This window comes from Bufo gargarizans, chromosome 1, assembly GCF_014858855.1.
Source record: "Bufo gargarizans isolate SCDJY-AF-19 chromosome 1, ASM1485885v1, whole genome shotgun sequence".
Taxonomy (NCBI): domain Eukaryota; kingdom Metazoa; phylum Chordata; class Amphibia; order Anura; family Bufonidae; genus Bufo; species Bufo gargarizans.
In genome coordinates, this window is record NC_058080.1 from 529,863,694 (window position 1) to 529,887,605 (window position 23,912).

Below are 23,912 nucleotides of genomic sequence, written 5' to 3' on the forward strand. Positions count from 1 at the left end.
GCCGCCACAAAACAATGGTGCTTATAGAACAGACTACACAGTGTATGCTATATGTGTATAACAATCATATTTCACATGAACACTCACGGTTACTTGGCCCTTGGGGATCTCGGACAACACTTCCACACTTTGGCCGCAGGCTCGGCGGAGCTGATGTGTTTTATCCTAATGAGAGAGATTTCATAATAAGGATTTGGAGAATGGGGAGAGGATGGTGCTGCTACTAGGGGGCTCATACCATAGGGGAGTAATAAAGCCCACCATAATGCCCCCCCCCCCCTCAGTAGAAATAATTCTGCTTATAATGTGACAGTGCAAAAAATACCCCCTTGTAATGCCCCCAGTTGAGCAAATGTTCCCATAATGTGCCAGTATAAAATACCCCTATATAGTGCCCCTAGTAAATGACCCCATAGTGCTCCACACCCTCCTTCCTCCTAGTGCCCCCATAATGTACCAGTATAAAATGCTCCAGTAGATGCCCTCAGTGTCCCCCATAATTTGCAAGTATAAAATACCCCTTCTTAGTAGATGACCCCATAGTACTCCTCTCCCCCCTTCCCCATAGTACCCACCATGTGTCCCAGTATAAAATTGTACTGTACAGAGAGCCCATATAAAATACCCCTTCTTTGTGGCCTCAGTAGATGCCCCTATAGTGCCCCCAGTCATGTGCCAGTAATAACAGCCCCCAGTAATAAGAGCCCCTCTGTGTCAGTAATAACAGCCCCCAGTAATAAGAGCCTCTCTGTGCCAGTAATAACAGCCCCCAGTAATAAGAGCCTCTCTGTGCCAGTAATAACAGCCCCCAGTAATAAGAGCCCCTCTGTGCCAGTAATAACAGCCCCCAGTAATAAGTGCCCCCCTTTGCCAGTAATAATAGCCCCCAGTAATAAGAGCCTCTCTGTGCCAGTAATAACAGCCCCCAGTAATAAGTGCCCCCCTTTGCCAGTAATAACAGCCCCCAGGTGCCAGTAAAAGTATTGTATATAATGAAAAAAAAAAAAAAAAACACATACTTACCTCCATGTCAGCGATGTGATGCAGGCCTCTTCTGGCCTGTGTCCCACGCTGTATGGCTCAGGCGGCGCGATGACATCATCGCGCCGGCCTCTGATAGGCTGCCGGCCTAGTGCCTGCAGCCTATCAGAGGAAGGGAAAGGGACACGCCTCTCCCTTCCCTGCCGCAGCACAGGCAGGCATCTGTATCGCTGTCCTGAGGACGGCGATACAGATGACTGGAGATGAGCGCTTCCACAATGGAAGCGCTCATCTCCCTGTGCCCCCCGGATCCGCCACTGCAATCAGTGTAGATTAACACATTAACCGTGGAGTTGAAAAAACAGCATACTGTAAATAGACTTGTCAGCTCAAATGAAGACCCCTCCTGTTTAGTGATATGGTTGCTACTTGTTGTTTCTGTGTAGTACCAAAATATTGCCACACAAGAGCAGCGGCCGTATAGGAGATACACCTGTGCAGAGCTCATAGAGGGGCCAAGCAGCCTGGCTAGATGGAGGCAGCGAATAGCATAGATAGACTCTCAGCAAGTCAGCCTATACGGCCGCTGCCCTTGTGTGGCAATATTTTGGTACTACACTGACACACAAGTAGCAACCATATAACTAAACAGGAGGGGTCTTTGTCTTTTGTATGTTCATCTGACTGGATGTGTCATGGCCTATGGTGTACGCTGTGACACTGTTGCCACACTTGTGGTTGCCCGCGGCAACATGTTGCTGTGAGAGCATGCGGTGGCAGTGTCTGCCTTCTGGGTGATTGCCGTGACATGGTTGCCACGCATGCTGTTGCCGGTGGTAACATGTGGCTTAGTTTGCTTGTGTGTGCACTTCCCCTTTAAGTGGCTTCCTTCCTGTCTGGTGTTGGAAGGGTTAACTAGTGTTTAGTGAACACTGGGTTTATGTGTTTGTGGGTGTGGCTGCTTGGGCTATTTAATCTCTGCTGGAAGCCTGTAGCTCGGTGTTCCTCTAGGCTTGGTGTGTGCTGGTGGTTCACTGCTCCTGGCTTTACCATCTGTCCAGTGAGGGCCACCCTTGTGGTCATACTGTCAAGGCGGGGCATAGGGGAAACCCCCTTCCTTCCTGTGCGGTGTCAAAGGGTAAAGAGGATCAGCCTGGCCAAAAAGGAGTAATAAGGGAGCAGTTCACCTCCTACAACATCCCTAATCCTCTGCCTGACTCCTCCCGTATGTGCGGACCCTGATGGTGGGACAGCTCATACCCTGGATACCTAATATCCTGAGTCGCCCTGGAAATCCCTCACTTAGGAGCAGGGGAGAGACTACCTGTTCATCCCAGTCATAGAGGAACAGATGTCTCTATCTGAGGCCAGGCTGCAAGGAGAGGGTAACACATACAGCTATTGAGATGGCAGGTAAGCGAAACCCATAACACACTTATCTGCCACAGACACACTGACTGGAACCCATGCACAAGTGCTGGTGTCCACACCAACATTAGAGGACACAGCACACACTACAAACCACACAGGGACCCAGGACACCCATAGCTGCAATAAACATAAGACAGGGGAATGTCTAGACCAGGGATGCTCAATCTGTGGCCCTCCCAGCTGTTGTAAAACTACAACTCCCATCATGCCCTGCTGTAGTTGTAGTTTTGCAACATCTGGGGGGCCACAGGTTGGGCATCCCTGGTCTAGACAAACATGCTGGACACCAAACACCACCAGACATGAAACACATCAACACCCTAAACATAACCCACACCCTAAACATAACCCACTCCATACAAATAAGGACAGGAAGGGAAGGAGACACCAGGATAACATTGAACATCTATGACCACAAGGGTGGCCCTCACTGGACAGATGGTAAAGCCAGGAGCAGTGAACCACCAGCACACACCAAGCCTGGAGGAACACAGAGCTACAGGCTTCCAGCAGAGACTAAATAGCCCAAGCAGCCACACCCACAAACACACAAACCCAGTGTTCATTAAACACTAGGAAGGGAGTTAACCCTTCCAACACCAGACAGAGAAAGGAAGCCACTTAAAGGGGAAGTGCACACACAAGCAAACTAAGCCACACGTTACCACCGGCAATAACATGCGTGGCAACCATGTCACGGCAATCACCCAGAAGGCCGAGACACTGTCACCGCATGCTCTCACAGAAACACGTTGCCGCGGGAAACCTCAAGTGTGGCAACAGTGTCATAGCGTATACCACAGGCCGTGACAGGATGACGGCCGTGACGTTTTTTTCAACCGTCCATTCTCAGTCTAAGAAAAGCTGCTAGCGGCAGTTTTAAAGCATTCCTGAAGAACCCTTAGAAGGACTACACCTACTCATTTCTTTTTGCTGTCCTTTTGATAAGTCGCTGGATTAAGCTGTAGGAAAAAATGGCTTACCTCTTTGGTGGCTGGATTCATTATTCCATTGCATTATACACTGTTTTTTCCAGGGGTTACATCCACCCTGCAATCCAGCAGCAGTGGCCTCTCTGGTAGCTGGGACTGTGGGAGCACGTATAGGCACGCATGCACAGCAACTTCCGTCCCAGCCACCTCATATCTGTGCTGTAGCCATGGCTGTGACCCCTGGAAATGAGCAGTGTATAATGCATTGGAAAAATGAATGAAGCCAGCAAAGGAAGCAATATGGGCAATCACAATACATTAGTGCATTGTATTGAGCTTGTCTGCATAATAAATGCCATTTGCTGAAGTGAGACAACCCCCTTTAAAGAGGTTGTCTTTTCTATAATATCAGTTACTAAGGCGAGATGAGAGACAGTCCCGACCAGTAAACAGCAGTGCGCTCTGGCGCTCTGCTGTTTCAATACCTCACATTGCAGTGTATGAGAGCTACAGATACAGTAGAGCACACTAAGCTGTGCTGTTTCTGACTTACCCTGGGTTCACACCTGAGCATTCTGAAAGGAGCGCTCTGTATGCGCGATTGTACGGGCGTTTACAGAGACAAGCGAACGCCCATTGTTGCGCGTTCCCGAAAGTCTATGTACGGGAACGCGCGACAAAACGCCCCAAAGAAGCTCAAGAACTTTTTTGAGCGTTTGGCGTTTTACAGTGCGATCGTACTCTCTGTAAAACGCCCAGGTGAGAACCATTCCCATAGGGAAGCATTGGTTTCTCCTTGTTGAGCGTTTTACAGCGCGTAGGAACGCGCTGTAAAACGCTCAGGTGTGAACTTAGGGTTAGGGCTCTTTCACACAAGCGGATGCCGTGCAGGTAATCCAATGCAAGAGTGCCAAGCCCCATTTCTCTATGATCTTTTTACAAGAAAATCACAGTGAGATAAAGTTGTCACTGTGATTTTGTAGTAAAAAGGTGACAGAGAGGCACGGAGCATTATCAGTCATGTTAATGCTCCATGTCTCTGCTGTCCAGAACGGGGCTTGGCACTATTTCACGTAGTGGATTCCACGCACAGGATCCGCTCATGTGAAAGAGCCCTTAGGTAAACAGCACAGATTACTGTGCTATGCTGTTTCTGTAGCTCTCGTGCACTGCAATGTGAGGTATTGAAACAGCGAGTGTCGAAATGTGCTGCTGTTTACTGGTCGGCTGGGGACTGTGTTTCATCTTGCCATTACTAAGCCCTTTAAGTAAAGCTATTTGCTGTGCTAAAATATCCAGAATTTTAAACTTACGGGTGTATTAAGACACCCCGATCACAGAGAGGATTGTCGGGAGGGGAACCGTTCCCTCTCGGCAATCTCCTCGCTTACTGAGGAGACCGCTGCTATTACATGCAGCAATCTCCTCAGCAACATGGGGAGGAGTGATAGCTATGCCATTGCTTCTCCCTATGCTCTATAGTGGTTTGCCGGCGTAGATCATAATTTAGTCAGCGCAATATGCCGCCGGAAATCCTAATCTTTCAGCATACCCATCTGATACCTTTTACTGTTTGTTTGGACTTTTGGCATGGCAAACAGTCTTGCTTGACTTTCTCAGTCAGACCATTCATTGCAGCAAGAGAGCAAAGGTGATGAGTGACTCCAATTAATGGCTAATTAATAACATCTCAGATGATTGGCACACGTGTAATAACCTATTCATGACCCCTGACGTAACTGTACATCAGCAGGGCATGATAGGTCTGTCATAGTGAGCTGCCTGCAAAGCTGTGCATGAGGCACAGTCTGACAGGCAGCCTGTAAAATACTGTAGACTGCAATAGGCCATCTGCACACGTTGCAGAATACGTGCATTTTTTTGTGCGCAGGTTCCCATGTGGAAAAACAGTACAGTGCCAGCAAAGTGTATGAGATTACCATACACATATCTCATGTACACTTTGCTGATTTTTTTCTGTACGGACATTGACCTGCCTTGCGGCTTTTCAAATCTGCAGCATGTCAATTACGTTTGCAGTTTTAGTGGCGGATTTCTCCCTTTTCCAATGAAGGGTGAGATCTGTGGCAAAACCGCATCTAATCTGCAACAAAAAATTGCTGTTAGAAATTGCAGATATGGTGCCGAAACGCACATATATCTGCACAGAGATTTGTTTTTGGTTCTTTGGTTCACCCGTTCTAATTAACCCCTTCCCGACATATGACATAATAGACATATGACTTGCCACATTTTGACGTACTATTACCTCATGGTGATCAGGTGGGCACCGGAGCGGTGCTCCTGGTAGTCCCCGATAGCCAGGCCCCTGCTGTATCCGCCGGCATCGCTGTAAAAGACGATGCTGGCTGATTTAACACCTTCTATGCCGCTGTCACCGCTGACCGCGGCATAAAAACTATTTTCGGCAAGTAAGGGAGCGCATCGGGTCCCCACGCTGCTGTGGCGAGGACCCGATGGATGACAAGGCAGCCCGATGCCATGCACAGGCTGCCCAATGCCTTGCATGGCATCGGGACCTGCCTTCTACTGGGGCCGAGGAGATCTGTAATACACCAACAGGCAATGCAGTACAATACAGATGCATGATGCATTGTAATGCATTGCAGAGGGGATCAGACCCTCAAAAGTTGAAGTCCCAGAGTGGGACAGAAATAAAGTTTTTAAAAAAAAGTGTTTTTAATAAAAGAAAAAGTTTCAAGTAAAAAACGACGCCCCTTTCCCCTGATTTTATAATAAAAAATAGAAAAACTAAGGAAAAAAACACACATATTAGGTATCACCGATTCCGTAACAACCGGCTCTATAAATATATCACATTCATCCCATCCGATAAACGCCATAAAAAAATTAACTGTGTCAAAAAAAGCCATTTTTGTCACCTTACATCACAAAAAGTGCAACACCAAGTGATCAAAAAGGTGTATGTCCCACAATGGTACCAATAAAACTGTAATCTCATCCTGCAAAAAATGAGCCCCTAAAAAAAAAGCTCTCAGAACATGGAGACGTTAAAACATCATTTTTTTGTTTTAAAAATGCTATTATTGTGTTAAAGTGAAATAAAAAAAATGTATACATATTAGGTATATCCGCATCCTTAACAACCAGCTCTATAAAAATATCACATGACCTAACCCATTAGCTGAACACAGTAAAAAAAATATTAATGTGCCCAAAAATAATTTTTTTTTGTCACCTAACATCACATAAAGTGCAACACCAATCGATCAAAAAGACGTATGCCCCCCCCCCCCAAAATAGTACCAATCAAACTGTCACCTCATCCCGCAAAATATAAGACCCTACCTAAGAGAATCGGTCAAAAAATAAAAAAGGTATTGCTCTCTGACTATGGAGGCACTAAAAAGAACCAAAAAATATTTCCCAAAAGGAGTTATACATTAAACGACACGTATATCACTCAGCTATACAACCTACAAAAATATACGAGTCTACATATAAAGAACTATATCAACACAGTATACGTATCAAAAGTATATTTTATTAGTACATAAATTCATAATTTCTATTCACATTATTGACAATACACAACAATTAAAATGAAGGTAAAAACAAAAATGACTGATGGTACATGACTGTTAGCAGGATAATAAAGTGCTGGCGCAAATTTATCACGGTCAGTAAATAAGCTACTCACTGCAAATTTATATGGCTAGCTCAAAGAGTGCTGGAAGATTTTAATGTCTACAGCCAAATTTGATGCCTGATAAGAGCCCAGGTTAAATACATAATTAGTGAAAAAATAGATCACCCCAGTGAACAATTAATAAATACAAAGACTGAATACATAAATAACATATGATTAGATCACAGCAGGGGCTATGTATATTAGCAAAAGAGGTTCACCAAGATAAAAACACAAATAATATGTTGGTAATCACAACAATGAACATAGGATACGTATCCAAGTTAAGTTCCTGACTAAGGGCTCTTTCACACCTGCGTTATAGTCTTCCGGCATAGAGTTCCGTCGTCGGGGCTCTATGCCGGAAGAATACTGATCAGGATTTTCCTAATGCATTCTGAATGGACAGTCCGTCCTTCAGGATGCATCAGGATGTCTTCCGTTCCGGAACGGAACGTTTTTTGGCCGCAGCAAATAGCGCAGCATGCTGCACTTTTTGCTCCGGCCAAAAATCCGGAACACTTGCCGCAAGGCCGGATCCGGAATGAATGCCCATTGAAAGGCATTGATCCGGATCCGGCCTTAAGCTAAACGTCGTTTCGGCGCATTGCCTGATGCGACGTTTAGCTTTTTCTCAATGGTTACCATGGCTGCCGGGACGCTAAAGTCCTGGCAGCCATGGTAAACTGTAGTGGGGAGCGGGGAGCAGCATACTTACCATCCGTGCAGGCTCCCGGGGCGCTCCAGAGTGACGTCAGGGCGCCCCAAGGCGCATGGATGACGTGATCGCATGGTACACGTCATCCATGCGCATGGGGCGCTCTGACGTCATTCTGGAGCGCCCCGGGAGCCGCACGGATGGTAAGTATGCTGCTCCCCCGCTCCCCGCTACTACTATGGCAACCAGGACTTTAATAGCGTCCTGGGTGCCATAGTAACACTGAAAGCATTTTGAAGACGGATCCGTCTTCAAATGCTTTCAGTACACTTGCGTTTTTCCGGATCCGGCGTGTAATTCCGGCAAGTGGAGTACACGCCGGATCCGGACAACGCAAGTGTGAAAGAGGCCTTACATACAGTCCTGATCAAAAGTTTAAGACCACTTGAAAAATGTAAAAAAATCATATTTTACATTGTTGGATCTTAACAAGGATCCAAGTAGAGCTTCAACATGCAACAACAAGAAATGGGAGTGAGACAAAATATTTTTTGAGCATTCAATTAATTGAAAATAACGATTAAACTGAAACAGGCTGTTTTTCAGCTGATCCAAAGTTTAGGACCACATGCCTTTAACCCTAAGTTCACACCTGAGCGTTTTACAGCGCGTTCAAACGCGCTGTAAAACGCTCAACACATGAAAACCAATGCTTCCCTATGGGAATGGTTCTCACCTGGGCATTTTACAGCGCGTACGATCGCGCTGTAAAACGCCCGACGCATAATCAAGTTCTTGAGCTTCTTTGGGGCGTTTTGACGCGCATTTGTGGCCATAGGACACTGCAGTCAATCACACAAACGCGCGTTTACTATGACAAAAAACGTGCATAAAAACGCGCGTTTGAGAAACGCTCAGGTGTGAAAGCAGGGTAAAAGGCCAAATCTGTGCAAAGATGTGGATTCATTGTCATTTTCTGTCAGGTAGTCACACGTTGTGATGGCAAAGGCAAAAAAACTCTCCCTTTTTGAATGTGGTCGGGTTGTTGAACTGCATAAGGCCTCTTTCACACTTTCACACGCGTTGTCCGGATCCGGCGTGTACTCCACTTGCCGGAATTACACGCCGGATCCGGAAAAACACAAGTGTACTGAAAGCATTTGAAGACGGATCAGTCTTCAAAATGCTTTCAGTGTTACTATGGCACCCAGGACGCTATTAAAGTCCTGGTTGCCATAGTAGGAGCGGGGAGCGGGGGAGCGGTATACTTACAGTCCGCGCGGCTCCCGGGGCGCTCCAGAATGACGTCAGAGTGCCCCATGCGCATGGATGACGTGCCATGCGATCACGTCATCCATGCGCGTGGGGTGCCCTGACGTCACTCTGGAGCGCCCCGGGAGCCGCACGGATGATAAGTATACTGCTCCCCCGCTCCCCACTACACTTTACCATGGCTGCCAGGACTTTAGCGTCCCGGCAGCCATGGTAACCATTCAAAAAAAGCTAAACGTCGGATCCGGCAATGCGCCGAAACAACGTTTAGCTTAAGGCCGGATCCGGATCAATGCCTTTCAATGGGCATTAATTCCGGATCCGGCCTTGCGGCAAGTCTTCAGGATTTTTGGCCGGAGCAAAAAGCGCAGCATGCTGCGGTATTTTCTCCGTCCAAAAAATGTTCCGTTCCGGAACTGAAGACATCCTGATGCATCCTGAACGGATTTCACTCAATTCAGAATGCATTAAGATAAAACTGATCAGGATTCTTCCGGCATAGAGCCCCGACGACGGAACTCTATGCCGGAAGACAAGAACGCAGGTGTGAAAGAGCCCTTAGCAGGGTCTCTCACAGCACACCATCACTGCAGAGGTGGGACGCAGTTAGGCCTCATGCACACGGACGTTTTTTTTCACGGTCCGCAAAACGGGGTTCCGTTGGTCCGTGATCCGTGACCGTTTTTCCGTCCGTGGGTCTTCCTTGATTTTTGGAGGATCCACGGACATGAAAAAAAAGTCATTTTGGTGTCCGCCTGGCCGTGCGGAGCCAAACGGATCCGTCCTGAATTACAATGCAAGTCAATGGGGACGGATCCGTTTGATGTTGACACAATATGGTGCCATTTCAAACGGATCCGTCCCCATTGACTTTCAATGTAAAGTCTGGAGTTCTGTTATACCATCGGATTGGAGTTTTCTCCAATCCGATGGTATATTTTAACTTGTAGCGTCCCCATCACCATGGGAACGCCTCTATGTTAGAATATACTGTCGGATATGAGCTACATCGTGAAACTCATTTCCAACAGTATATTCTAACACAGAGGCGTTTCCATGGTGATGGAGACGCTTCAGGTTAGAATATACAAAAAAACTGTGTACATGACTGTCCCCTGCTGCCTGGCAGGTGCTGCCAGGCAGCAGGGGGCAGACCCCCCCCCCCCCTGTTTTTAACTCATTGGTGGCCAGTGGGCCCCCCCTCCCCTGTTGTTAACTCGTTGGTGGCCAGTGCGCGCCCCCCCAACCCCCCCCCCCCCCTCCCTCCCTCTATTGTAATAATAGCATTGGGGCCAGTGTGCGCGCCCCCCCAACCCCCCCCCCCCCCTCCCTCCCTCTATTGTAATAATAGCATTGGGGCCAGTGTGCCCCCCCCCCGATCATCGGTGGCAGCGGAGTAGAAGATTCATACTTACCTGGCTGCTGGCTGCTGCGATCTCTGTGTCCGGCCGGGAGCTCCTCCTACTGGTAAGTGACAGGTCTGTGCGGCGCATTGCTGTCACTTACCAGTAGGAGGAGCTCCCGGCCGGACGCAGACATCGCAGCAGCCAGCAGCCAGGTAAGTATGAAAATCTTCTACTCCGCTGCCACCGATGATGATTACAATAGAGGGAGGGAGGGGGGGGGGGGTTGGGGGGGGTGCGCACACTGGCCCCAATGTATTAAAACAATAGAGGGAGGGAGGGGGGTTTGGGGGGGCGCGCGCACACTGGCCCCAATGTATTAAAACAATAGAGGGAGGGAGGGAGGGGGGTGCGCACACTGGCCACCAACGAGTTAACAACAGGGGAGGGGGGGGCCGCACAATGATATTCAAACTGGGGAGGGGGGGGGTCTGAGGGGGGGGGTCTGCCCCCTGCTGCCTGGCAGCCCTGATCTCTTACAGGGGGATATGATGGGGTTAATTGTACTATCATATCCCCCTGTAAGAGATCGGGTGCTGCCAGGCAGCAGGGGGCAGTCTTGTACACAGTTTGTAGTGTATTCTAACTAGAAGCGTCCCATCACCATGGGAACGCTTCTGTGTTAGAATATACTGTCGGATCTGAGTTTTCACGAAGTGAAAACTCAGCTCTGAAAAAGCTTTTATGCAGACGGATCTTCGGATCCGTCTGTATGAAACTAAAACCTACGGCCACGGATCACGGACACGGATGCCAATCTTGTGTGCATCCGTGTTCTTTCACGGACCCATTGACTTGAATGGGCCCGTGAACCGTTGGCCGTGAAAAAAATAGGACAGGTCATATTTTTTTCACGGCCAGGAAACACGGCTCACGGATGCGGCTGCCAAACGGTGCATTTTCCGATTTTTCCACGGACCCATTGAAAGTCAATGGGTCCGTGAAAAAAAAACGGAAAACGGCACAACGGCCACGGATGCACACAACGGTCGTGTGCATGAGGCCTAAGTCATTTGGAATTTCTTAAATGAGTGCTATGGAACAAAAAAGTCAAGTGGAAGACCCCAAAAAATTTCATCAGCACTGAGCCGGTGGATCCAATTGGCTGTCTGTCAAGACATTGGACGATCCTCGACCCAAATTAAGGCCCTTACTGGTGCTGACTGCAGCCCCATAACCATCAGACGGCATCTAAGACTGAAGGGCTTCAAAAACAAAAAAACGTCTTCAAAGACCTCGTCTCCTTGAACGCCACAGAACTGCTCGTTTGGACTTTGCAAGAGAGCACCAAACATGGGACATTCAAAGGTGGAAGAAAGTTTTATTCCCTGATGAGAATTTTTTTAACCTTGATGGTCCTGATGGTTTCCAGCGTTACTGACATGACAAGCAGATCCCACCTGAGATGTTTTCTACGCGCCACAGTGGAGGGGGCGCCATAATGGTCTGCGGTTCTTTTTCCTTCAGTGGAACAAAGGATCTTCAGGAAGTGCAGGGGCATCAAACGGCCGCTGGCTATGTCCAGATGTTGCGGAGAGCATTCCTCATGCCTGTTTCAGTTTATTCGTTGTTTTCATTAAATTGAATGCTCAAAAAATGTTTTGTCTCACTCCTATTTCTTCTTGTTGCATGTTGAAGCTCTACTTGGAACCTTGTTAAGATCCAGCCATGCTAAATATGATTTTTTGCCATTTTTTAAGTGGTCTTAAACTTTTGATCAGGACTGTATAAGTAAGTCATGACGATGAGCAATATACTGACCCGAACAAAGATTCCCACCACAGAGATGCACCTTCAGTCCACACCCCGACGTGCGTTTCGCATACTGCTTCCTCAAGGGGTAATGGAACTAGTGGCTATGCTGAGTATATGTAGGTTAGAAGCGGCCATCACATTAAAGTGTCTGACCAATCACAACATTTACAAATGTGTACACAAACCGCTGGTAGGTTGAACAGTAAATTAAAAGCCAAGCCTCACCTGTGTGTGCATAAAAACTGGAGCAGTTCACTATATGGCGCATGGATCTCCTGTGACACGCACGGAAGATCCATGCAGTGCCATATAGTTAACTGCGCCAGTTTGTATGCACACACAGGTGAGGCTTGGCTTTTAATTTATGCAGTGCCAGGAAGGCAATAGGGCTGCAATGGTGTCAATATGTCGACATATATAATGTCTAGAATAGAGGTAATATACCTAAATATTCATGTCCTTGTACCAAACATGAAAGTTGCATAAAAGCAAGATGACTAAAGTGTACAAATATAAAAATAGGTGAATAAATGGTTGTATACACAGCAAAACTAAATAGTATAGATGAAATGCTATTATTGTGTAAAACTTAAATAAGAAAAAGTATACATATTAAGTATTGCCACGTCTGTAACGATCTACTCTATAAAAATGCCACATGACCTAATTTTTTGGTCACCTTGCCCCATAAAGTGTAATAATGAATGATCAAAAATCATATGTACCCAAAAATTGTACCAAACAAAACATCAACTCTTCCTGCAAAAAACGAGCCCCTGCACAAGACGATATGGCGTTCAGAAAATGGACACACAAAAACATTATTTTTTTTCAAACATGCTTTATTATGTAAAACTGAAACAAAGAAAGTAGACATATTTGATATCATTACGTCCGTAACAACCTGCTCTATAAATTTAGCACATGATCCACCCTGTCAGATGAATGTTGTAAAAAATAAAAATGGAGCCATTTTTGGGTTACCTTGCCTCACAAAAAAACATAATATAGAGCTATTAAAAATCATATGTACCCCAAAATAGTACCAATAAAACTGGCACCTTATCCCCTAGTTTCCAAAATGGGGTCACTTTTTGGGAGTTTCTACTGTAGGGTGCATCAGGGGGGCTTCAAATGGGACATGGCATCTAAAAACCAGTCCAGCAAAATCTGCCTTCCAAAAACCATATGGTGCTCTTTTTCTTCTGCGCCCTGCCATGTGCCCTTACATCAGTTTACAGCCACATGTGGGGTGTTTCTGTGAACCACAGAATCAGGGTAATAAATATTGAGTTTTGTTTGGCTGTAAATGTGTTGATGCATGAACACTAAGGCCTAGTTCACACTTCAGTGTTTGGTCAGTGATTTCCATCAGTGATTTGTGAGCCAAAACCAGAAGTGGAGCCTCCATAGACATTAGGTAGAAGGGAAAGATCTGCTCCTGTTCTATGTTTAGAGCTGCACCTGGTTTTGGCTCACAAATCACTGATGGAAATCACTGACCAAACACTGAAGTGTGAACGAGGCCTAAAAGGGCCGGACATTTAGGCTGGCCCTCACAGTTTTCAGTCTGTGCAGCTGCTCTGATTAGCAGAGCAGTTTTTTTCTAACTGAAACCAGCAGCAGGTGGGTGGGCAAAGCCAGCAATGCTCATAAATAGGAGATAGCAAAATAGCCAGGGCAATCAAAGAAAGTGACCCAGGGCATCTGACACTAGTGTATGCTACCCTTAGGGCATCATGAGGGTACATTCACACCAATGTATGTATTTTGTGGTCCGCAAAACTTGAATGGGTCCGTGATCCGTCTGCACCGCAAAAAAATAGAACAAGTTCACTTTTTTTCCGGTGCGGAGGCACAGACGGAAACAGAGTGAATGGGTCCGCATCCATGATGCGGAGTGCACACGGGCCGGTGCCCATGTTCGTGTGCAAGAGGCCTAAGGGTATGTCCAGAAATCTGAGACCAAATCTGTGCGTATTTATTACAAAGGAGATTTCACGGTTTACAATAGAGCTGATGAAATCCAGAAGAAATCTATAGAGTATGCCACAGATTTTCTCTATGTAAGGGTACTTTCACACTTGCGTCAGAGGATTCCGGCGGGCAGTTCCGTCGCCGGAGCTGCCTGCTGGATCCGGCAATCCGGATGCAAACGGATGGCATTTGTCAGACAGATGCGGATCCGTCTGACAAATGCATTAAAATACCGGATCCATCTCTCCGGTGTTATCGGGGAAAAACGCATCCGGTATATTTTCTTTCCACTGATTTAAAGGTTGCGCATGCGCGGACCGGAAGAACGAATCCGTCAATGTGGCAATTTTAATGCCGGATCCAGCACTAATACATTTCAATGGAAATTAATGCCGGATCCGGCATTCCAGCAAGTGTTCAGGATTTTTGGCCGGAGAGAAAAATGCAGCATGCTGCGGTATTTTCTCTGTCTAAAAACCATAGAGTGACTGAACTGAAGACATCCTGATGCATACTGAACGGATTGCTCTCCATTCAGAATGCATTAGGATAAAACAAATCAGTTTTTTTCCGGTATTGAGCCCCGAGGACGGAACTCAATGCCGGAAAAGAAAAACGCTAGTGTGAAAGTCCCCTGAGATTTGTTTCCTTACATGTGATCAGGTTTTGCATATTGTGAGCACTGAAGAGTCTGGTGTGGAGAGATCTGCACAAATAAAAACTGCAACAAATATATCACGTATGAACATGGACCTTAACCCTAAGTTCACACCTGAGCGTTTTACAGCGCGTTCAAACGCGCTGTAAAACGCTCAACACGTGAAAACCAATGCTTCCCTATGGCCCTGGTTCACACTTGAGCGTTTTACAGCGCGTTTGAACGTGCTGTAAAACGCCCGACGCATAAACAAGTTCTTGAGCTTTTTTGGGGGCGTTTGTCGCGCGTTTTGGCCATAGACTCATTGGACAACACTGCAGTCAATCACACAAACGCGCGTCAAACGCGCGTTTACTATTGCAAAAAACGTGCATAAAAACTTGCGACAAATACGCGCGTCTCAGAAACGCTCAGGTGTGAACCCAGGGTTAGTGATTTATGGAATTGTCTGTAATTTTCATGTGTGTCTTTGTACCCTGTGCAGGACGAGCGAAGCAGACACAAGCTGCTTGTGAGAATCACTGCAGTGACCGTCTCCGTAGTAACCAGACAACAAACCAGAGCCTGGCACTCCCGCCCGTGACTTCTGATTGGCTAACTTCTAAGTTCAGTGGATCTAATTGGCCCGTGGCAACGTCACTCAGCCTGAAGAAAGGCAGCCCAGCAAGTTTATGTGTAGTCACAGTCAGCACAAATGTGAATAGGCATGTGTTTTTTTTGTGTTACGAGAAATATGTTTTTAGTAGGGTAGTAGTAGAGTTTTACCCTTTATTAGATACTTATTTAAAGCTATACTATATATTGTGAAGGGTAAGTCAGTGCTGACTGTAATATGGTGCTCAGCAAGAGGTTTTCTAAGGACATGAGTCCAATGCTTCCTGCAGTGGAAGAGGTAAAGGATGCTGAGGAGGAGGAAGTCAGTCATTCCTTAGGAGGAGTTCCTAGCAGACCACCAAGCAGACCACTGCCACCCGTGAGCCGAGGAAGCGTTGACAATACAGTAAGTTACTGATATGTGTATTTTAAGAACAATGGGGTCATTTATCAAACTGGTGTAAAGTAGAACTGGCTGAGTTGCCCATAGCAACCAATCAGATCACACCTTTCATTTTTGACAGCTCCTTTGGAAAATGAAAGGTGGAATCTGATTGGTTGCTATGGGCAACTCAGCCAGTTCTACTTTATGCCAGTTTGATAAATCTCCCCCAATATATGTTCTAGGACTATGGGCCATGCTTGGGATTGTTATTTTCAAAAGTAAAATATGTAATGTGTAACTGTGTGTGCTACAGGCTCAGCACTGCCTTAATATCATACATTTTATTGGAGAACTAGGTAGGCTGAGGGGCAAACATTCAAAGCTTAATAGGTTTTTATCTGTAAGCTGCTACAAAGCGAGACATGTACATCAGTTGTTATATGCCCTTTTTGACCAACAGAGAATGGAAACGCTTGAGAACGGTTCCTGTCTGAGCTTTGTCTTTTCATTAGCTGCATTTACATGCTGCAATAATCGGGATGTTTGAGGATGAACCGTTGTTATTACGATCATCCCCCCCATACAGTTTCCTTGTTGGGTGGCAGCACATCCATGTATGCACAGGGTGATGGGCTATTGATGACCGAGGATTTTAGGTTGGACACGAAAGATGTGATCACCTGATAAACAAGGAACACCTTTACCTGGGCTAATTATTGGGAACTAGCCTTCACTGGAATGTTTGTTCCTGATAATTGCCTCGATCCTTGGCCCAGGTAAAAATTCCATTACTGTGTGGTAGGAGCACTTTGCTTCTGATCGCTCTTGCTAGGGCAGATCAAGGCTTATCTGGAAGATACTTGTATTAAAGGGGTTATCTTGGTAAATATAATGATGACCTATCCTCAGGATAGTTAAATACAAAGTTGACGGCATCATATCCTCCATGCTTCTTTATTCACAGTGTGTCCATCAAAAGGTACAAAGTTTAAAAATAGTGGGTCTGGAGGGAACGGTGGTGCTGCTCTCATATTTGTGATCATTATCACATCGATAAGGGTCTGATTCTCGGCATCCTTGCCAATCCACTGTTACAGGGAGCCACCGCATTCACCGGAGCTCTTGTGAGCGATGCAGGCTACCGGCAGCTTTCCAAGCACAGCGCCGTACATTGTATAGAGGTAGTGCTTGGTATTACAGCTCAGCTCCTCTCACTTCAATGGGGCTGAGCTGCCACTAGGCCATGTGGCCCATGTATGGTGACGTCTCATGCCCTAGGAAGATGCCCCGATGCTCGTGGAGCGCTAAGCTCTTCTAGCAGCTGATCAGCAGGAGTCCCGGGTGTTGGACCCCACCGATCTAATATAATTTACCTGATAATGCCTTTAACAGCAGTGGTCGTTACTGTGTAATATGATTACGTATTTTCTAGATTGTACTAAGAGTAGCTACAGCAATGTCCATGACTGACGAAGATAAAAAGCAGGAGATGTATGAGGATATACCCTCCAAAGAAGAGACAGAAGAATCGGTTCCAGATCAACACCCTGAAGACTCTGAAAAACCTAAAGAAGATTCTGATGACTGTGACACCGACTTAGAAATTGAAGGTTTGTTACTACAGAGTGGATATCTGAGCTGAGATAACAACCACATTTGCACTCATGACAGTTATATGTAAGATGAGCTGCATGGCACATCAAACGTGATCTTTGTTAGATCTTATCAAAGCTTCAAAAAAGATAATGTTTAATGTGATGCAGTATTTTACATGTAAATTATTATTTTATACAATAATTCAACAATTTCTCATTGTGTGTTACTTTAGGCCTTAACTTTTTGCAAAATGTGTAATTAATTGGGAGAGGTATGGTTCAAAGGGAGTTTCCAAGATTTTGAGATGGATGGCCTTAGAATAGGCCATCAATATTAGATTGGTGATGTTCTGCCTCCCAGCACCCTGACCAATCTGCTGATTGAAGGGGACTGAGCAGCAGCAATAGTCCCACCAAAGCCACTACAAAATGTACAGAGATGTGTCTAGTTAACAATGATGGGGTCACATTGCTCACTGAAGCACTATGACATCTTCAGTCAGCTAATCCTGATGTCCAGTCTGATGTCCTGCACTTAGACATCAAAGGAAGGCTTTGCACATGATGTCAGGGCTATATGTTGGGTGTTAACGGTTGGGAGTATTCCATCCACATATAGCCTTACAGTATTATTTTGATCAGTGCGTTAAAGTTATAATGTAGTAAATACAATCTTGGCAATGAAAGAGTTACAGGCTAAAAACCAATACAGGATATATTACAAATTCATGACTAGGTAGGCTCACCAGATGCAGATGAATGGTAGTCCGGAGCACGGCCTGGCTCACGGAATAAGTTTGCTGGCTGGCTCACGGAATAAGTTTACATTTATTATTACAAACATATGCATATCTGTCATGAGGGTGTCACGACCTATCGCTGACCCTGTTGTGCCTGGGGTCAGAAGGTCACAGCGGGTGGCTAATCACTCGGTTTCAAGGAATCGCTCCATGACCTAGTTGTGGGAATGGATTTCGGTCCAGGTTTTCCTGCTTTGGTTTGCGATTCTTTTTTCCCATTTAGGAATCTGTAGCTTTTCCTTTCACCTGTTCTCTGTCAGCCAGCTACTATATATTCTACTCCCCTTGTTGCCAGATATAGACCTTCCTTCCAGATTTTATATTCTGACCTCTGGTGGAGTTGGAGTTGCTGTGGAACAGTTGGAACTGGAGCTCTCGGATTTCCGGTTCTCTCCTGTTTGTTGTCTCCCTTTGGGGGTTGTTTGTGGTGTTTGTGTTGTTTGTCCTTTCCCTGTTGTTACCCTAGGTGTCAGTAGTGAGGACTAGTGCTCCCATCGCCCTAAACAACACTCACTAGGGTTGTTTCGATACCAAAATTTTGATTTGATTTCGATACCATAAAATAGTATTGTGATACTCAATACCATGCAGAAAAAATAAAACACCAAAAAAGCAGCGTGCATCCTGAATTTCATGGAATGTCCGGCCCATAATCGAACAGTCCGATCCTATTTTTGGGGGAACAAGGTGACAAAAAAATGCTGAATTGTGCAGTTTTTTTTTTTTTTTTTTTTTCTGTTACGGCGTTCACTGCATAGGAGATTTTTTTATATTTTAATAGTTTGCACTTTTTGGGCCGTGGCGATATGTAATATGTTTATTTATTGTTTATATATTTTATATGTAAAATTGGGAAAAGGGGTGATTTAAACTTTTTTTTTTTACTTTTTATTTAATAACTATTACCCCCCTTAGTGGCTAGAACCTGGGATCTTTTCATCTCTAGTCCTATTCACCCATATAGAGATCTATTAGGGTTAATAGGACGTCACACTCTCCCTGCTGCCCTGTGCATAGTACACACCGCAGCAGGGAGATTACCATGGCAGCCAGGGCTTCAGTTGCGTTCTGGCTGCCATAGTAACCGATCGGAGCCCCAGGATTACACTTGGGTCTCCGATCACAACTGCCACTGTACCACCAATGAATAAAGAGGAGGGGAGGAGACCCTGTGGCCACTGCCACCAATAATTATAATACTGGGGGGGTTGGGGGTTCACTGCACCACCAATGATTTAATACTGGGGGTTTGGGGGGGAGCACTATGCCACCAATGAAGATAAGTAACCTTTTAATACAAATAAAGGCGGCGGGTGCCGGCGGCAGAATCACATAGCTGGCACCCGACCTCTATGACAGGGCACTGCAATCTGTGGCAGTTAACCCCTCAGGTGCCCTATCATAGAGGTCGGGTGTCGGCGATGTGATTCTGCCGCCTGTATTTGTATTAATGGGTGAGTTATCATCATTGGTGGCGCAGTGGCCACAGCCCCTCCCCTCCTCTGCCCCTCTCTCTTCTCATTAGCAGCAGCGGCACAGGGGCGAGGCAGGGAGAGACTCCTTCTCCCCTGTGCTGCTGAGGAGAACATGGAGCACGTTGAGAGCAGCGTGCGCCAATTTCTCTGATACTAGTGTCATGCCCTGCTCAGGTTATGTGCAGGGGTCTGCCAAGTTAGCAGCACGTGTGTAGTTTTTTGTTTGTTTTGGGTTTGGAGTTTAGCTGTATCCGCCTCCCTTCAGGTGCACTGGGTGGGGTCGTTTGTGTTAGTTTAAATTACGCCCCCTCCCAGTGTCCTGTGCGGGTTATAGCTTCTATCTTGCTCTGAGGAAAGGTGGATTTGCTGTTTCTGCTTTGCTACAAGATAAGTTGGTTTTGGTTTCCTTTTTGTGTTCTGTCTAGGCTGTTAGAGAGACAACTGCCTCCTCCAGGACTTGAGGAAGCAGGCTGCCTATTTCCCCCTTTCACCATCTTAGGGACTTTAGGTAATTTTCAGCTTTAGGCACAGGGGCACGTTTATTCCCACCTTTAGGGTCTGAACGTGGGCTCAGAAGTCCAGGGAGAGCTGGTAGGGAATTGTCAGGAGGCGACCTTTATTCCCAGCTTCTGCCTAGAAGCTTGTTTTGAGGTTTTCTCTGTGTTTATAGTATCTTGTATCCTACCCGCCGTGACAACTAGGCTGCCCAGTAGCACAGCCTAGTATCAGTAAATGTCAAATCCCGGTATCGAATCAATACCGGCACAGAAGTATCGATTGGGTATCAACAATTCGATACCCGCTGCAGCCATACTACTCACTACCTAGGGCTTATTTCATGGTAAGCCAGTGACGAGGCACCTGATCAGTGTATGGGTTAGCAGCCCGTCTAGGGATGACAGGGCAGCCAGGTGCCAGTGCTAGGTGGGTTAGGGGTCACCACTCCTCCCTCTCCCTAGTGAAAGGGTACCCTCCTTCCCTTCTCTCTGTGTCGTACGTCTGTTACCTGCTATATCAGATGTAATATATTTAGCCCTTATTTAGAAAAAAAAAAGGTTTTTTTTATTTATTTTTTTAAGATCCCTATGTATCCTATTGCTTCTTTGGCAAAGCAGTTGCACGGTCAGACCTCGAGCTCAGTGGTTGCTATGGGTAACCAGTTCAATCCGGAACCTAAGGTTGCTGTCCCTGATAGATTTTCTGGAGGGAGAGACAAATTAGTGGTGTTCCGTGAAGTCTGTAAATGATATTTCAGGCTGCGCCCCAATTCCCCTTATAATGAGGAACAGCGGGTGGGGATTGTTATCTCCCTCCTTCAAGGGGATCCTCAATCCTGGGCTTTTTCGTTGCCAGTTGGTACCCAGGCTCTCTGGTCGGTAGATGAGTTTTTTTAGGTCCTGGGTCTCATATATGTTGACCCTGACGAGTCTCCCTAGCTGAGTCTGCATTACGGAAGCTTCAGCAGAAGATCGGTCAGTGGAGGTTTATTGTTCCGAGTTTCGAAGGTGGGCCACAGATACTAAGTGGAATGATCCGGCTCTCAGAAGCCAGTTTTGCCAGGGGTTATCAGAAAAAGTAAAAGATGAGTTTGCGCTGTATGAGACTCCTATATTCCTTGAGCCGCTATGTCGCTATCTATAAGAATTGATAGATACCTTAGGGATAGGCTGAGGAATTCTTGTCCTCCAGAGACTTTTCTCAGGCAGGAGTCAGTTTGTTCTGACTCAGACGAACCTATGCAACTAGGGGGAGCCACTTGTCAGGTTGGTCCTCCTGGGGCTCTCCGTAAGTCTGGCGTTTGTTTTTTATGTGGTCGGAGGGGTAATTTCATTGGAGCTTGTCCATCCGAACCCAAAAAGAAACAACCGCCGGAACTACTGACCCCAGTTTGTGCGAAGGACGACAACCTGGGTGTATACATCTCCTCCATACGAACGTCTCCGATTTCTGTTTTCTTAGACACTGGGGCGGGGGTCAATTTGGTGGATGCCCGATTCGCTCGGACTCTGGGTTTTTCTTTTAGTCCGTTTATTTCTTGCTGTCCTTGAAGGTCTTCCTACTCCTATGGTATTAGGTCTTCCCTGGTTGGTAGCGCACAATATTGTTGTTGATTGGCAGGCCAGGGAGATATTGAAGTGGAGTGAGCATTGTAGGGACAATTGTTTAAGTAGCAGTTGATAATAAAATGGCTGCACAACATCTCACATACAAAAAATAGAGCTGAGAAATAGGGATCATTCTAAATTAAAGTGGTATTATACCAACTTTGCGCATTTTTTTGATCAAACGTGTGTTGGGCCCATCTACCAGGCATCAAGGTGGCTTCCACAGATGGGTACCTAACACTATCAAACCGCCTCTCTTGGACTTACCTAAGCCTACAATTTTCAGGGCAGTGTAGGAACCAGCTACATTTATACTCTGGTCAGAAGCCCCAGGCAGATGGGCGTTGCTCAGTCTAAAAGAGGCGCTACCCTCAATATATACAAGAAAATTTAGACTAGCACATTCATATACATAATCACAGGTTCATATTCATCAAGCAAACATGGTTGATAATAAAATGGCTGCACAACATTTCACATTCAAACAATAGCGCTGAGAAATGGGTATTATTCTAAATTAAAGAAGTATTATACCTACTATAAATGAAAAAATAGAAGCTCTTTGCGCACATTTTTGATCAAACGTGTGTCAGGCCCATCTACCAGCGTCAAAGTGGCTTCCGCAGATGAGTACCTAACACTAACAAACCGCCTCTCTTGGACTTACCTAAGCCTACAATTTTCAGGGCAGTGTAGGAACCAGCTACATTTATACTCTGCTTTTCTTGTAGTATATATTGAGGGTAGCACCTCTTTTAAACTGAGCAACGCCCATCTGCCTGGGGCTTTTGAGCAGACTATGCACTCAGACCTGGAAGGGATGGTGTTGGAGGCCCAGGGGGATGCCCCGGTCTCCTGTCCCCCAGGAAAGTTGTTTGTGCCTTTGAATTTGCACCTTGAAATATTAAAAGAACACCATAACTCTGTACTCGCTGGGCCCCCAGGTAGTAGGGCAACCTCGGATCTATTGTCTTGTCATTTTTGGTGGCCAAGGATGTGCACAAGGATGTGCACCAGGATGTAGTTGATTTTGTGTCCACCTGTACAACCTCTGCACGCGCTAAAGTCACTCATACTTGTCCGACGAGGTCTCTGTTGCTATTCCCAACAGATCGTGGACACACCTGTCGATAGATTTTATTACTGACCTACCTGTATCTGCGGGTAAAACTGTTATCCTGGTAGTAGTAGACAGGTTCAGTAAAATGGTACGTTTCATTGCCTTACCCATGTTGCCAAATGCTAAAACCTTGGCTCAGGTTTTTATCAGTGAAATTGTGAAGCTTCCGATGTTGTTTCGGATCGGAGAACCCAGTTTATTTCTAAATTCTGGAGAGCTTTTTGTTCTCGTCTTGGGGTACATTTGTCTTTCCATCCACAGTCGAACGGCCAGACCGAACGCCCCAACCAAAAACATAGAGACTTATCTTAGGTGTTCTGTGTCTGAAAATCAGGAGGAATCGTCATCTTACTTACCTTTAGCAGAGTTTGCTATAAACAATCGCTGTCAAAAATCAACTGGTAAGTCACCATTTTTTGGTCGATATGGTTTTCAGCCTCAATTTTGTACTTTCAGTGAGGGGGAGCCTTCTGGGAACCCTGAAGAACAGTTTACATCATCACTCTCTTCTGTATGGTGAAAGGTTCAAAGCAATTTGAAAAATCTGGAAGGCAGATATAAATGTATGGCTGATAAAAAAACGTTTGCCAGGTCCGGATCTAGGGGTGAATGACTGTGTGGTTTTCGACTAGGAATATTGAGTTAAAGGTTCCCTCTTGGAAATTGGGTCCTAGGTTTATCGGTCCCTATAAAATAGTCGCCGTCATTAACCCGGTGGTATTTCGCCTGGAGCTGCCTCAAACATAGAAAATTCATAATGTATTTCATAAATCGTTGTTCAAAAAGTATGTTGCACCTCCAGAACCATCACTGTTACCGCCCCCTCCAATTATTGTCGATGGCAATTTGGAGTTTCAGGTGACAAGAATTGTTGATTCTCGTTTTTTCTGTTGCTTTCTTCAATATCTGGTGCATTCGAGGGGTTACGGTCTGGAAAAAAGAATGTGGGTGCCAGCGTCGGCAGTAAACGCCAGCAGGTTAATTAGTTCTTTCCACATTTTTTATCCGGAAAGACCTGGTTCTGAGTGTCCAGTGGCCCCTCATAAAAAGGGGGGGTACTGTCACGAGGGTGTCACGACCTATCGCTGACACTGTTGTGCC

General features: G+C 45.9%; 1 protein-coding gene across 1 annotated transcript in view; it reads left to right on the forward strand.

The window, feature by feature from the left end:
• The first annotated feature begins 15,229 nt into the window (after nucleotides 1–15,229).
• LOC122933924 (leucine-rich repeat-containing protein 74B-like) overlaps nucleotides 15,230–23,912 on the forward strand; it is a 45,937-nt gene continuing 37,254 nt past the window's right edge. The window contains exons 1-2 of the mRNA XM_044289018.1: nucleotides 15,230–15,737; nucleotides 17,149–17,326. Coding sequence (XP_044144953.1) covers nucleotides 15,570–15,737; nucleotides 17,149–17,326 — 346 coding nt within the window. The 5' untranslated portion in view covers nucleotides 15,230–15,569. The remainder of the gene's footprint in view (nucleotides 15,738–17,148; nucleotides 17,327–23,912) is intronic.